Here is a 14,963-nt window from a genome sequence, read left to right on the forward strand (position 1 = left end):
TGGCTTAAAATCCATCTTCAAGCTTTCTTGGATCCACCGATGCACGACACTTGGCCTCCGTACAGATTTCATTCGATTTTGTCCCAATTTTGGATTCAAGGAAACACCATATTTTCATGTTTACCTATATTATTACTTACTTTTACTTTTGATTTATTATTATTACTAGTACAGAACTATGGGAAATATTTTTAATTTTAATCGTGATTATAATAATAAATATTTGAGAATGTATATTTATAAAATTGAATAAAAAATTTATCTATATATAATAAAACGACCTTTATGTAGTGCTTCTAACAAAAATTAGATAAAATATCAATTTTATTTAATTGAATGAATTATTATTAACTATTTAGAAAAATATCTAGAAAATTAAAGATTCTTATATTTTTTTAATTTAAATCATGATTTGCTTATGTCACAACATTGTTGATGGAACATAACCGTACTTCACTTTATATATTTTGTGTTTTATGAGTGTTGATACCTTGATGTGTGCTACTTACATTTAAAAAAACTTATTAGATAATATTGTTAAGATCTCTTTTTAATGGAATCTAATAGTATTTTATTTTTATTTAAAAAATATATTATATTCTATTTGGCATAATAGAGTTTATTGAGGCTGTCCACGTCTGCATATACGTGGCGCTTAGGTGGACAACCTTAATGATTCTGCTTTATTATATATAGATTATTGTTATTTAAAAAACAGACATATAATTTTCATTCTATTATTTTTATACACTTTAAAAAATATAAGATATTTATTTATTTATTATTGAAAATCTTTTTCCACCTCAATTTTACGTTTACAAATATACACATTATTTTTTAATTATTAACTTAATAGAATAACAATATATACATATTTTTTTACTATGTATTTATATCGATTTGACGTCGCTGATAATTAAAAACATATAATATCATCAATTAATTAAACATATACTCATTTTATGTGGAAACTTAAACTTAAATAAAAACACATTTCATTAATAGAAAATATGTACCCTTTTTGTTTTTTTTTCTTGGGTTTGGGTCTATTTGATATAATTATTCTTACTTTTTTAAAAAATTATATATACATCTACAAAATAATAATAATAACACGAATTATTTTTATTTTTTAAAAAATTAATATTTTTTAAAAACATCGATGATACTATATAAAGTATTTTTATTTTTTGTTATTATGGGTGTTTTTTGTAATTATATAAATAAGAATAATAATTTATATAAATAAATGAAAAGAATAGAGAGTTAAATGTAAATATTCCTTTTTCTTAGTGTAATTTCACTTTGGATCAACATACTTTTGTGATGAGTCTTGAGAAGCAGCGAAAGCGCATTGAGGGCCTTTCTAGAATGTTCAGTTCAAATTTGTATCGTAATAGAGGAGGTACTGCTTACCGGCTACCGGTCTTATGTATGTATGGATGGATGCTATTAGCCGATGGGGAGATGGTGGCGGCAGGCGGCGGTCCGCCGATTGGAAGACCAAGAAGAAAGGAAATATATGTATATACTATTTTTATATAACTAATACATAAAATTTTATTATTTTTATAGATATATATGTATTAATATATTATATATAAATAAAATAATATTTTTATTGGTTAAAAAATTTATACTCAAATACACATGGGACGCATGTGGTACACGTTTGGCCTAAGAGGTATTTTGCTCTATATTTATTATAACACCATTTCTAATTAACCAAAACAATAAATCCCACATATCGGAAATAAGTATCTTATAATAAATTCAATTGGGTTCAAATTAAAATGCATAGCAAGTGGAATTTCAACCCATCTTTTCGAATACATAGTTCTAAATACGTCATTGATTCGAGTGGAGGTCTTTAGTGACTAAGAGCTGATGTGACTATAATCCGAAACATAATTTAGGTGAGTACTTCGAATTAAATTAGTAATGCTCAGTATGCACACACAAGTTGTTAGGCAAGCTGAGAGCCCTTTCGAAAAACTTACATTAGTTAAAATTCAAGGTTATAGAGGTCACACAACGCGATCTCGCTATAGATTGTGCAATTTCGTAATGCATATATGTGAAATATAATCTCTATGTCTTTATAGGTGCTTATGCGTCGAAATTCGTCAATAATACATTCATTTGATGAGTGCCACATAGTCAAGTCTCTGGACTCATTCCAACCAGCTCAAAGAACATGCAGATCTTCAGAAGATTCAATATATTTTTCGTATCCGTCATACTGTGGGTTATTTTAAACAAAATGTACTCATAAATATTTTCATACTCGTATTGAATACTTTCCCAAATAAATGGTAAGAAATTTAGGTGCTTAAAATAATAAATTTTAGAAGAAATAAATAAAGGGCGTTGGGAACATTATGTGCTCAATTATTCGGTGTAGGACTGAATTAGAAGTTAGTACACATTCTATGAACGAAATGGGGGCATAGTAAAGGAAGCAGAGTAGCATAGTAAAGGAGCATTTATTTTATGTTTTTGTTGGTAGTTGGAGCAATCAAAACTTTTTATTATAAGCATTCAATGAATTTTGGATGCTTCTGGATGTACCTGTCTTTTGTCCAACACCTCTCGTCCCACAACTCTACTCCCATGTCTCGTCTTTTTAAGTATGATGTTAGTTTCTACGTGTATATAATAAATTATTTTTTATATTTTGAAATATATTATAAATAAAATATATAATTTAATATTCATTTAAAGTATTATTTGACGCAATGAAAGAATTGACGTAATTGTAATAAAACAATGTTGAGTCGCTTTTGTAAAAGAAAAATATTATAATTAATTTTTAAGATATATAATTAGGGATATAATTATTATATTTAAAAATTAATGCAGTAGTATCCCTAATCGTCTTTTGTAATTATACGTAGCCTTTCTTCTTTATATATATATATTAGTCGTCGCTGCATGCTATCCCTGATAGCATATAAAAAGGAACTATGATTTAGAATAAAGAGTCAAAAGAAACAATCGTTATGTGAGGATGACGGGATGAGAAAAAATATATTATAACGGTAGATTTATTGAAAATATAGATATTTGTTATAAAAAAGAAAAATATATGGAGAGTTTTGATAAGAGAGAAACATGGAGTCGAGAATCGTTTTAAAGAAAAAAATAAATTAAAGGATAAATTTGGATATATAAAAGTTGGTACGGTAATATTCTTTTTTTTTTTTGTAATAGTGTAGATTAGTATAAATAAATTTTAGCGGCAAATCTTTCTAAAAGATTATAGATTCGAGTCCTGTGGATGTGGATAGGAAATTTATTTTTATAATATTTATTTTTTATTTTTTTATCAACTTATTCATTGATTTAATAAAAATTAACGTATTTTTAAATATGCTACAAATAATGTAATTAGCCAAATCTTATCCAAAAGAAAATTCCCGTAAAAGGAAAAGCGGAGGCATTTCCCGTATGCCCCGTACAATATAGTACGGATCGGCCAAAAAATCGCCCCAGTGGCGCAACTTAGCAGAAGAAAAAGGATTTTGTCTACAGGGAACAGCAGGGCGACACGGTTTGAGTCCAAACACGCCAACGGACCCACGACGCGATGAGTGGTCTACTTTCCAGAAGGGTCCTCCATGAGCTTCCACGTACCCCCTCCCCCTCTCTTTTATAATCGCCACAAATATCTGTTTCAGACGATACGCTTCAGAGTTAATCTCACCTGGCTGTGACGCTGTAACGGTCAAAGCTCATTTTTTTGACCAGATTTCACTTTGATGGATCCCAAGAGATTATGAATAAAGGCAGGCCTCCTGGCTGCCTGTAATTTAATTCTTCAAAATTTTAAATTAAATCGAGTTTGGACATATTCAAATTAATTATTATATAAATTTAAAAAAAATAATTAAAATTTGATTTAATCAAATCTCACATACAAAAATTTTCACTATTTTTACCATCTTTAATTGAGTGATTGTTTGATGGATGGGTGCATTGCACCCAATCAATTATAGAAAAAAAATAAAAAAATTAACATAGAATGTGAAGTATAATAAGATAATAATTTTGCTTGTTGAAAACGATTTTGATGGGCTCTTTTTTATTTTATTTTTATTGATTTTCACGTGAGTTGCAACAATATACACATTACATATGTCAATGATTTTTATTATTGTGTAAGTACCTAAACTCATACCATTATCTTAGCAGTTAAGGTTGCAATTTCATGAACAAATTTTTAGATGTTTTTGAGTCCTATTAAATATTTTGTCTTACTTTTATGTGGATATTTGTTTCAATTTATGTGAGTTATTGTAATTTATTTATTTTAATCATATTGATATATTGCTTAATTTATCGAAATATTGATATAATCATACATGTAAATATCCTTTAAAGAAAAAAAAACAAAAGAAAATACCTAAAGTCTTCATATCTCATCACATTATTTAGATACGTTTTTCATATCAGCAGTCGTACGGAAAAAGAAAAAAAAGATATTCAAATTATATTATTTTATAGTGTGGTTCATTTTTTTTCATATCATATATTAATGAGATGATGAATATATTATATTTATAATAATTTGAGTATACTCAGACCTGATTCGAATTAGAAATATAGAATGAAGTAGAAGATAAGTGAGGGGTAAATATGTAATTGGCGATTTCATGGGGATTAATTGAATTAAGCAGCAGAAATTGAAGTGCACAAACAAGTTGTCCTTGTTACAAGGCAAGGCTACAATGGACACCACATTAATATATTCATTATTTTGTCAAGATCAAAAACTTTATTCATGTGCAATATTTTTTATATGTACCACTACAAACTATAATTTTTTTACAATAAATTTTCATAATATTTATTATAATTATAAATGCTTATTTTCTCGTTGTTTGAAAAATTATAAATGTCTAATAAATGATCTTTTGTGATAATACATTGCAGGAGTATTTGTAATTTCAATGAAGGATTTGTTGGGGTATTTATAATTTTCAATGAGGTATCTGAAAGTATTTGTAACTATGGAAAAAAATTAGAAAAAATCGCTGTAATATACTCCTTTTTTTTTTTTAAAAAAGTTATAGTTATAAAAGAAATAAAAGATTATTAATTGATAAGATAACAAGCACATAAAGTGTAAGAAAATGTCTGAAATACTTGGATTTTAAATTATTATTATTATTATTATTGATTTGTTGTGGAGGAAATTAATTCACAAATTTTAAATTTTTTATTATTTTGTCTAGAATAATAGGAAAAGGAGCAATTAGGGAAGCATAAAAATGAGGAAAAAGTGTAATAAAAACCCTAGATTAGAAGCAAAGAATGCTGAATTTCCTAAAGCAGAAAAGGGTATTATATAGATAGATAGAGAGAGAGAGAGAGATGAAGGAGACGAAAGGGTTGTAGTAAAATTTTATGTTATGTTACAAAAATGTAGCAACAAACAAATTATATTTCCAATGAGATCCTCCAAAAATGTGGTTATTGCATTGGGACCCACAAAAATCCATCTCCCTTGGTCTTGGTCAATACAATACAATACAGATAAGCTGTGTGAGTGTGAGTGAGGATTTGAAGTGAGTGGTAAGGTAAGTTTAGGTTTTAGCCCTTTTTGTTTACCAGCCCACTTGTCAATCTCTACTGGATACAGTACTACTGGAGAGAGAGAGAGAGAGAGAGAGAGAGAGAGAGAGAGAGAGAGAGAGAGAGATAAGAGTCTGAAAACATAATAATAATAATAATAAATAAATAAATATGTAGAGTAATTGATATTTTGACCTGACTATGGTTAGGTCAAAGCCTTTAACCATGGTTAAATGAGCAGGCTTATATTAGAACCCTCGCATGCAAATCCATGGCGATCATGACAGTGCCATTAGAGTGAGTGAGTGAGGTGAAACCAATTTCGAGAGAAAAATGATGATGATGATGATGATCGGAGATCATCACACCTCTAATCCTACCGTCCAAATCCCACCATGGGATTACCATTACCTGGAAGATCCAACCGCCCACATTCCCTCCACCCACGCTAACAGCCCTGATGCTTCCCACCACGAAAATGCCTTGGCGGCGCTGCAGCGTTATCTTCCCTCCAACAAGGACGACGTCGTTCCGTCGGAGCACGATGATTGCATCGACGATTTTGATGTTCCCGTGGACGCTTTCTCATGCGATAATTTCCGGATGTTCGAGTTTAAGGTGAAGAAATGCGCGCTTGCCAGGTCGCACGACTGGACTGAGTGCCCGTTTGCTCATCCTGGGGAGAAGGCGCGTAGGCGGGACCCACGCAAGTACCACTACTCCGGCAGCGCGTGCCCGGACTTCCGCAGGGGCGCGTGTAAGAGGGGCGACGCCTGCGAGTACGCGCACGGCGTGTTCGAGTGCTGGCTCCACCCGGCTCGCTACCGTACACAGCCGTGCAAGGATGGGGTCCACTGCCGACGGCGCGTCTGCTTCTTCGCTCACACTCCGGAGCAGCTCCGAGTTCTGCCGTACACTACTAGCCCCGACGCCTCTCCGGGAAGGGTCGTGCAAGACTCGTTTCTTCCCATGGGTTTGTTCGGCTCTTCTCCGAACTCGACTTTGTACTCCCCTCCACCGTCGTCTCCGACGACTGGATCGCCACCGGTTTCGCCGACCGGGTCCATGAGCCTGAACTCGGTGAACAAACTCACGGAATCCATGCGCTGTTTGCAGCTTAACAAGATGAAAATGGGCCTGGGCTTGAGCGGGAGCCCACCGTCTTGGGCGCTTGGGATCGGGTCGCCAAGGAGCCCGCCCACTATCCGACCCGGATTCATGAGCCCGCCTTCTACACCAATTCGTGCCCAAGTTGGGCCAGGGCTGAGCGCTTTCGACGCATGGGGAACTTGTTGCGAAGAGGAGCCTGTGATGGAGAGAGTAGAGTCCGGAAGAGAGCTGCGGGAAAGAATTTACGCGAAACTGGGTAAGGAGAACTCACTGGACCGAGTTGGGCGGTTTAACTCTGCGGGTCGGGGTCTTGGGCAACTCACAACCAGTTGATTTTGGGGTGGGGCGAACATTTTTCTGACTGTGAATATGCTTCTGACTGATCGAAGCTGCTGCTGTGTAGATATCGGATCGGGTAAATGGGTTGAGTAGGGGGCGGGGGCGGGGGGTAAGCGGTAATTTAATATATATATCTCCTTTGTTGTGGTTATTTTTAACTATATTGCGGAAAAAGAAGTTAGGGTAGTTTTGTAATTGTTGTACATAATAAATTGGAACGTGGCTGAACTGAAATGTGGCATAACTTTTAATTATTATTATTATTATTATGCAGTTGGGTTTGATGTGAAGTAAAAAGCTTTTATTCTGAATTTATGTTTATTTACAATTTCCCAACAGAGTGGAAAATAGAGTATAATAGTAGCATATTAATTAACTACTATATATTTAATTTAAAATTCAATTATATAAGTTTTTGTTTTATTGTCTCCATACATTGTCGAAATATTAAATAATGAATAGCATGTCATAAAAAAATAAAACGATCAAGTTCAAATCTTATTATAACAGCTTTTTTCTCATAGTTTGGTAAAGTATTTTATTATGTTTCAATATTCAAATGTTTTAAATAATGTAATGACCCATATATTTATGTAAAAGAATAAAAAGATGACATTGTGACAGCTGCAAATATATATATATATATATATATTATAAAAAAAGAAGATAGATTTGTGGCAAAAACCCACATATTCTGGGCTCCACATTGTTGTCCGTTAATTCATAGTGTTGTCCCTCTCAAATTGCAACATCCATCTCTATTTTCTCCATTCACATATTATTCCATCTTTTGTCTTAATTTATGTCATTATCTAGCTGCTTACTCTTCCCTTTTCATAAAAACAAGAGTTAATTTTATCGCTAATTTAACATTCATATGAATTACATATCACTGCATATATATATATGTATGTATTATTTCTAATCCCAATAAGTACAAAGACATATATGAAAATATTAAATGAGTGGTAAAATTGAAATTTTATGCAACTTCAATATTTTTCGTTCAAAATCTAACGGATGGGAGTGTAAATGAGCGTAAGTATAATTTTAAAATTTTTTTAGAAAAAAGATATATAATTTTGCATTTTGAAAAAACAAATAACAACAACTCCATACCGCAAATCGAAGAACAACTGATTAATATTTTCTAAGTTAAATAAATGCAGATACATAGTAGTAATGTGGTGAAAGTGCTCCAACATAAGAAATGACAAAAACTTGACCAAGTTCCACATGTATATATTTTATAAACAGAAATTGAAAAATCAAAGGCCATCAAACTAATTTCATAATTGCAATTATTATATTCTAACTTATCCTAATTAGTAACAATAATAATGGGTGTGACGTGGATGTTAAACTGATAAACATCCTGCTAACTCCACTTATCCTCCACTGCTTAAATATTAAATCTAGGTTAGGTTATCCCTTCACAACATATTATAATAATCTGGATATGATGCACTTCCTATATTAAACTCACAAGAGAATCTTTCGATCATATCGAGGTTTACTTTGTGAATAAGAGAACATCAAATCAATATGCTGTACCAAGTCAAGTTTGACAGCCTCTTTACTTATTTTATATTAATCACAATGATGCTAAACTCTACAACTAATCAAAAAAACCAAACTAACATCATCTTTTTATTATTGGAATTAACTTTTAGTATTAATTACATTTACATCCCTTTTAAAAATATAAAATTACACTTTTTTCTTAAAAAAAAATTAAAATTACACGCATTCTGAAAATTCTTTATTTTCATTTGACCCCCTTTTGTTATAATTTGAATGAAAATACTGACGTTTGCAGAAAAAAGAATATATAAAACTTTAATTTTATCCCTCATTTGATATTCTTATGTAATAATTTTGTATTTATAAGAGAAACAATGTAATAATGATAACCTTGTGCTCTCTCTCAATATATATTATATCTATTCCCTTATAAGTACACATGAGAATATTAAATAAAAAATTAAATTAAATTAAAATTATATAGTTGTTGACATTAGTATTTTTCGTCCAAATTTCAAAATAGATCATACATAAACAAATTTTTTTTAAGGGAGTATAAGTGTTTTTTAAATTTTTTTGAGGAAAAGTATAATTTCGCATTTTCAAAATGAAATCTAAGTGCAATTTATTGACCCTAACTTATATTGTATTCCCCTACATAACTTTTCTCCATTATTATTATTATTATTTTGTGGGGATTGGGGGGGGGGGGGGGATTATAGGGGGCAATAACCAGATAAATGAATAAAGAATGAAAATAGGGAATAAGGTTTAGAACAATAAAGAAAAAGGCCGACAAGAAAGGAGTTTGGATTCATTAATAATTGCTAGTAGTTGATGAACTGCAGAAACCAAAACCTAAAAAGTATCAATAGTTGAACTCACTCTGCTTAGTGGGAAGCTCTTTTTTCTTGAAAATGTGTGTCATATCTCCTTTTTGAAGATTTTCAATTGTTCCCCCACCAGCTTCCTCACTTCCTATGCAACCATCATCAAAGTATTTATAGTTAAGACTTATAATATTTTGTTTTACCATAATACATTCATCTATATGGAATTCTTTTTCCCTTTCCCTGTATCATGCAATCATTCAGGCACAACTACAACTTCTTCAGTATTTCCAATTTACTCCAAACAAAAATGTCCTATTTTTCTCTCTAGTTCGCCTGATGCAAATTGCAATTCTTGAAAAATTCAACAAGAGTTGCTTGGTGGAGTTCCCCAGGAATGCAAAAGATATAGGTATTAAGGAAAAATAACACAAATGTTGCAATTATGAATGAATACTGAAGCAGAATACAAATCATTTTATGTCATCTATACAGGTGTGTACCGCTAAATGCACATTCAGTGGTACCAGCTCAAACTATGATCGCCATCACACAGTAGACCCAATGTTTTCATTGTTTCTTTAGACTTGGGGTAACTGCAAGAAGCCATCCACATTACTGTCATTAACCTTGTCAAGACTGAGTGACGCAATTTGTCGCAGAAGTGCACAATTCAAAAGCCTACATGACCGGCAAGAAAATAAATCGCAGAAATAAACACGTCAAATCCATTCTTCACAATTTCTAACATGACTTGTTTTAAGTTCTCTGTTCAAATGGTAGAAAGAAGACTCGATCACTACGATATCTGTACTTGATATTGTTATCTAGTTCATCAATCTCCAAGTGAAGGAGTGGAGAATGCTATTTTGATAAGCAAACATATGCAGCCACAATGAGAATAGAAACTTCCTGATCATACTATAATGCATACAGAAGGAAAATTGGATATCCTTCACTATAATCGCACTCATGATGAAATCTCCTGTTATGGATTGACAGGCCCGAGTATAAAGGAACAAATGGTTTCACCCATTACTACTCAATTTGTATACCTATTTAATCTATGCACATTGCTGTTGGCTCCTACAAGCTTAAGCTTCCTCATTGCAAATCTTTAACACACATAAACATGCACAAAGCCAAACGAACAAGTGTGCTGAGCAACTAATAATATATGGTCAGGAAAAAGACCTCCTTAAAGAGCCATCTCCCTCTGCAATTCAGCAAGTTCATCATCGTCATTTTGAACTTTTTGTGCCGGCTGCCTTCCAGCAGGTACACGAACAGGAGCAGCAGGAGCGGTCGTTGCAGGTTGCAGGAGCTGTTCCTCCAGCTCAGCTCCTTCAAGTTCTTCAAGTTCTGCCTCCAGCTCATCCTACAAAATGAAATTAGTTAGATATAACCTCACCAAAGGAGGCGACGGGAACAAGAAGCTATCACATACCTCATCAAAATCAGCTGCTGCACCAATTGGTGCTGACAGCGCTTCTTGAATTTGTTTCATATTTTCAGTCTGCTCATTGATCTCATCCATTGTTTTGTCCACATCATCAATATTACTACAAGAGCAAAAGCCAGTAGTGAATATAAAGAGACCACCTACAAGCATCAGACCGAGATGTTTGTGCATGCAGGTAACCTTGACATCGAGGTGGTACAGGGCAAAAACCGATCCGTTTCCCTTCATTTTGAATGTGTCAAACTATATTGTACTATTTCAAAAGAAGTCTTCATAGATTATTTTGGACAAAACTTCAATAAATATGATATGGAAAGCCGTTGCAAGCAAATTTTTCTGTCCAGAGGAGCTTATTCGCCAACTCCAAAATGCGAACAAAAAAAAAATCATCTTCTTTTTATTTTTCCTTTCTGTTTGCTTTACTCAATTGGCAAAAAACAACTTACGTAGCCTTCTGCATAGCTTTCATTGCAGCTGCTCCAGTTCTCAGAGCATCAACAGTTTCTGTTGTAGCTTTTGCCCCCTCTAGCATTATCATCTGGAGCAAGGAGATTTAGTTTAACAACAGGTCATATGCAGCATCAAAAGCAATGGCAGCAGGAAAACTACGCAGTTAACATCTACAAGAAGAGAACCTGATCATGAATGCGCAATTGGAAATTTCCAAGCTGTTCAACTTGTTGCTCATAAAGTCTTTTCCTCTTCAAACATTGTATTGCAGCTATACATAAAAATACAACAAGAAATTCATAAAGATGGTAGCAATCCTAAGTTTAAAATCTTGATAACATCCAAATACCTTAAAAGATATATAGCACAAAGCAATATATTTAGCCCACGACACCCAACCACACCCTGCCATATGCTGGATTAAAAAAGAAATGCAGAATAAACTTAAGTACTATGTTCTGCAACAGAATATGCTGACCACAACGTAATATATAAGACATTTTAAAATCTGGAAAGGGATGGGCAACTGTGGCCTAGTTCAAACTAAGAAATAGTGTGAAGCAAGACATAGTAGTGTTCATTACAAAAACTCTGAAGAAAGGGAAAGGAGGTCAGGCACCCAAAAAAAGACAACGTAAAACTGTTTTGCAGCCAACTCATTGTTTTATTCTCAGTAGTCTAATATAATAAGCAAGCAAAACAAAGAGGACAATCGATGAAAATAGACTGGTAGCTTCTACGTAGGCCAAGGCCATTTGTATTAACCAACATGGAACTTTGCTTCAAAGTAATTTGCCAAGACAAACAAAAAGGTTTAGCATGAACACCTCATACGCCTTAATATTTTGCATATGAGAACTAGGCAAGGGTCTGATACAATTTGTGGCGCTATATAGGCATAAATATCTACTACGCACAAAATGAGTGAACATTTTGGCAAACAGATTAAAGGAACAGCCCCTCTTAACAGCTATTTACCCAACATAACCCATCGCCTAAGTGACAAACTATGCTGCTCAAACATAATTTTTCGTATAAGCATTTGAAATAACTCTAACAACCTCAGAAACTGAAAATATACTATAGAGCATTGTCATTCAGGCATTCACTTTGGGCATTATATATTACCCATGTTGTTTTATCAAATTTGCTTGAAATGCAACTTCCATAATTAAAAGTTAAATTTGCCCTCAGAGTAGAACCAACGGACCTGTTTACAACCAATGCCTATTCAAACTCAACTAGGCACTCAATAACGGAAATTGCTAACATAAACTGCAGAATATCTGTGGCTCTTGATAAGATGAATTGGGCTGGTATAATAGAAACAGCACAAAGCCATGTGCCCGTAGAAAATCTGCATTGTAGTATTTGAAAAAACACAGAACTTTTATTACACAACCTTCTGCTGATCAAATCATTACACTAAGACAATATCCATCATTGTAAAACATGAGCGCCAGAGAAATGTAGTTAAAATCAGACCTCAAAATGATACACAAAAAGCTGATGTCAAATTGTGAGGTAGCCAATTGTAGTGAAGCCAGACAATGCTTAAAGTAAGAGACTCTTAAAAAGCTGAATAACTGAACTTAAAAGAATCTACCACACTTGATCATACCCCTTTTGTTTTTAGCTCTAGTGAACTCCTTGGCCTTTTCAACTTCGGCAGCAGCCTTCTTCAAGAGAACTTTTTCTTTTTTCTCTAGCATCTCAAGAGTCTGCATACCAAGCCCCATCCTATAGTCAGACAATTTCCATGGAAAAATAATATAAACCAACCAAAGGTGAGTGGGAAGCATTAATTCCAGACATAAAGTGGGCAACATGTGAATAACCAAGGCACAAGAACACAAACTAGAAATATGTCTGATATAAGGTACCTAGTTGGATCACCTTCTATAACCAATCACACAGTAATTGAACTAAGAAGTATGTGGAACCCAAAAGCATTTTACATGGTAAATTCTCATAACCAAGTTAAGAATCAGTTATGGTTAAAACATATTAAAATTGATATCTCCAACTCCATCTGATAATAGATGCACTCAGAGGAAATCATATCAGATGTTCACATAGCATTTGCCATTCACCTGACAATAGTCCAGAAGAAGGAACAAAAACTATAGCTAACTACCATAAAAGTTCAAATACACACATGCATTGTGTGTGTCTTTAAAATTTCGTGCATTAAATACAATCATTCACCTAGCTTTTTTCTTTTTAAACAGTTCACGAAAAGTATATTGTAGCACCCAAGATCAGATAATCTTAGACTCAGCTACATTGTTAACCAAGAAACCACTCTACAACCCAACTTAATGCAAGATGAGCAATGTCAGTGTGTGCAAGAAAATCACAACTATACATCAAATTATTAGTACAGCATTCAAATTTTGGCAAAACCAGAAAAACAAAATGCTTAAAATAAATGACGGATCAAATATCATACCTCGTTTAACTTGTCTAATGTTGCCAAAGCATTCGTCTCTTGCTTAGGCTTTCCAAAAATTCGCGTAAACATTGTCGATTATTTGTATACAAACTATTATTATTTACGGAAAAATTAAAAAAAATTCGGAATCCCTAAACCCTGCAGCAAAAATGAAAGGAAGCATCAGTTCGATCCCTGATTATGAGCAACCCGACTAAACAAAAACCGAAATAATTAACTTAAACAATACAGAAATAATCATCGTGTCAATCAATATTTTGAATTCATCTTCACATTCTCACTAACCTGTGGATTCAACCGATGCGAACCAGCCTTGATTATCCCGGTGAATATTTTTTACAGATTCAACTTTTTTGAGAAATTTGGTGAATGTGGAAGAATTTATTTATATATACAAGAAATTAAAGTCGCCATTCCGTAGACGCTTGCGAACTTTAGATCGCTTGGGTTGGAGGTATCCGGTGACAGGCTGTATGTGTAGGGAATATGACTGACCAATTGGATACGGAATTGGGTAGTATTTCCTGAAAATTTCATTTTGGTCCTGAAAGTTTGCTTTAATTTTAATTTGGTCCCCATATTTTTAGAATATGTAAATAAGTTTCTTTTGCATTTTCATTCTTTTTGGCCCATAGTCCTGCATCACTTTTAATAAGATGGACCTTGGATGTGGATTGGCAATTAAGTTTAATAATCATCTTGCTTTATTTGAATAATATGGGCTTTGTTCGGGATAATTACACTTTTGGCCTCCAAACATTACCATTTATTCGATTTTGGTCCTCCAATATAGGTCCGTTATAATTTTGGTACTCAAACATCTATTTTTTTACACTTTTCGTCCTTGTCGTCAAACTTGACGGAGGAGCCTCACGTGAGGTGGAAAATGGACGGAAATTAGCAAATTTTTCTCTCCAAATTGAAGGTCTTCCCTTATTTTTTGTCTTCTATGTTACTATGCTCATTTCCATACACCCCAACACCATTTTTCTTTCCCAAAAAGCAACAAAAGCTCCCAAATAAGTAAACAAAATATCCCCATAAAAAACTGTGAATATAGTGTCCAACAAAATTTGAAAATCTGTAATGCATAAAACTACCCACAAAATCTATAATGCATAAGTTTGTAAAGCTGTAGTAAACAAAATATGCCCAGCAAAATAAACTCTAAATATAATGCATAAAACCTTATAAGCAAAAAGGCGTTACTTCCTGC

The 14,963-nt window shown here is 33.2% G+C and overlaps 2 protein-coding genes across 3 annotated transcripts; one reads left to right on the plus strand and one right to left on the minus strand.

The window, feature by feature from the left end:
• Positions 1-5,813: 5,813 nt before the first annotated feature.
• Positions 5,814-7,337, plus strand: LOC105174278 (zinc finger CCCH domain-containing protein 23). Its single transcript, XM_011096362.3, has one exon. The coding sequence runs from the start codon at positions 5,911-5,913 to the stop codon at positions 7,018-7,020; it is 1,110 nt and encodes a 369-aa protein (XP_011094664.1). The 5' UTR covers positions 5,814-5,910; the 3' UTR covers positions 7,021-7,337.
• Positions 7,338-9,795: 2,458 nt separating this feature from the next.
• On the minus strand, positions 9,796-14,212 carry LOC105174364 (vacuolar protein sorting-associated protein 32 homolog 1). 2 transcript variants are annotated; one of them, XM_011096555.3, is made up of 8 exons: positions 14,033-14,212; positions 13,745-13,885; positions 12,914-13,013; positions 11,478-11,563; positions 11,289-11,380; positions 10,828-10,942; positions 10,575-10,758; positions 9,796-10,061 (listed from the first exon to the last, which is right to left on the minus strand). In XM_011096555.3, the coding sequence occupies exons 2-7, from the start codon at positions 13,814-13,816 to the stop codon at positions 10,579-10,581; spliced, it is 645 nt and encodes a 214-aa protein (XP_011094857.1). In that variant the 5' UTR covers positions 13,817-13,885; positions 14,033-14,212; the 3' UTR covers positions 9,796-10,061; positions 10,575-10,578. The 2 variants fall into 2 exon arrangements, with proteins under 2 accessions (XP_011094857.1, XP_011094781.1); XM_011096479.3 differs by having other exon boundaries at positions 9,796-9,976; positions 14,033-14,211.
• Positions 14,213-14,963: the final 751 nt, after the last annotated feature.

The sequence above is a fragment of the Sesamum indicum genome, linkage group LG1 (genome assembly GCF_026168435.1).
Source record: "Sesamum indicum cultivar Baizhima isolate 11 linkage group LG1, ASM2616843v1, whole genome shotgun sequence".
Classification (NCBI taxonomy): Eukaryota; Viridiplantae; Streptophyta; class Magnoliopsida; order Lamiales; family Pedaliaceae; genus Sesamum; species Sesamum indicum.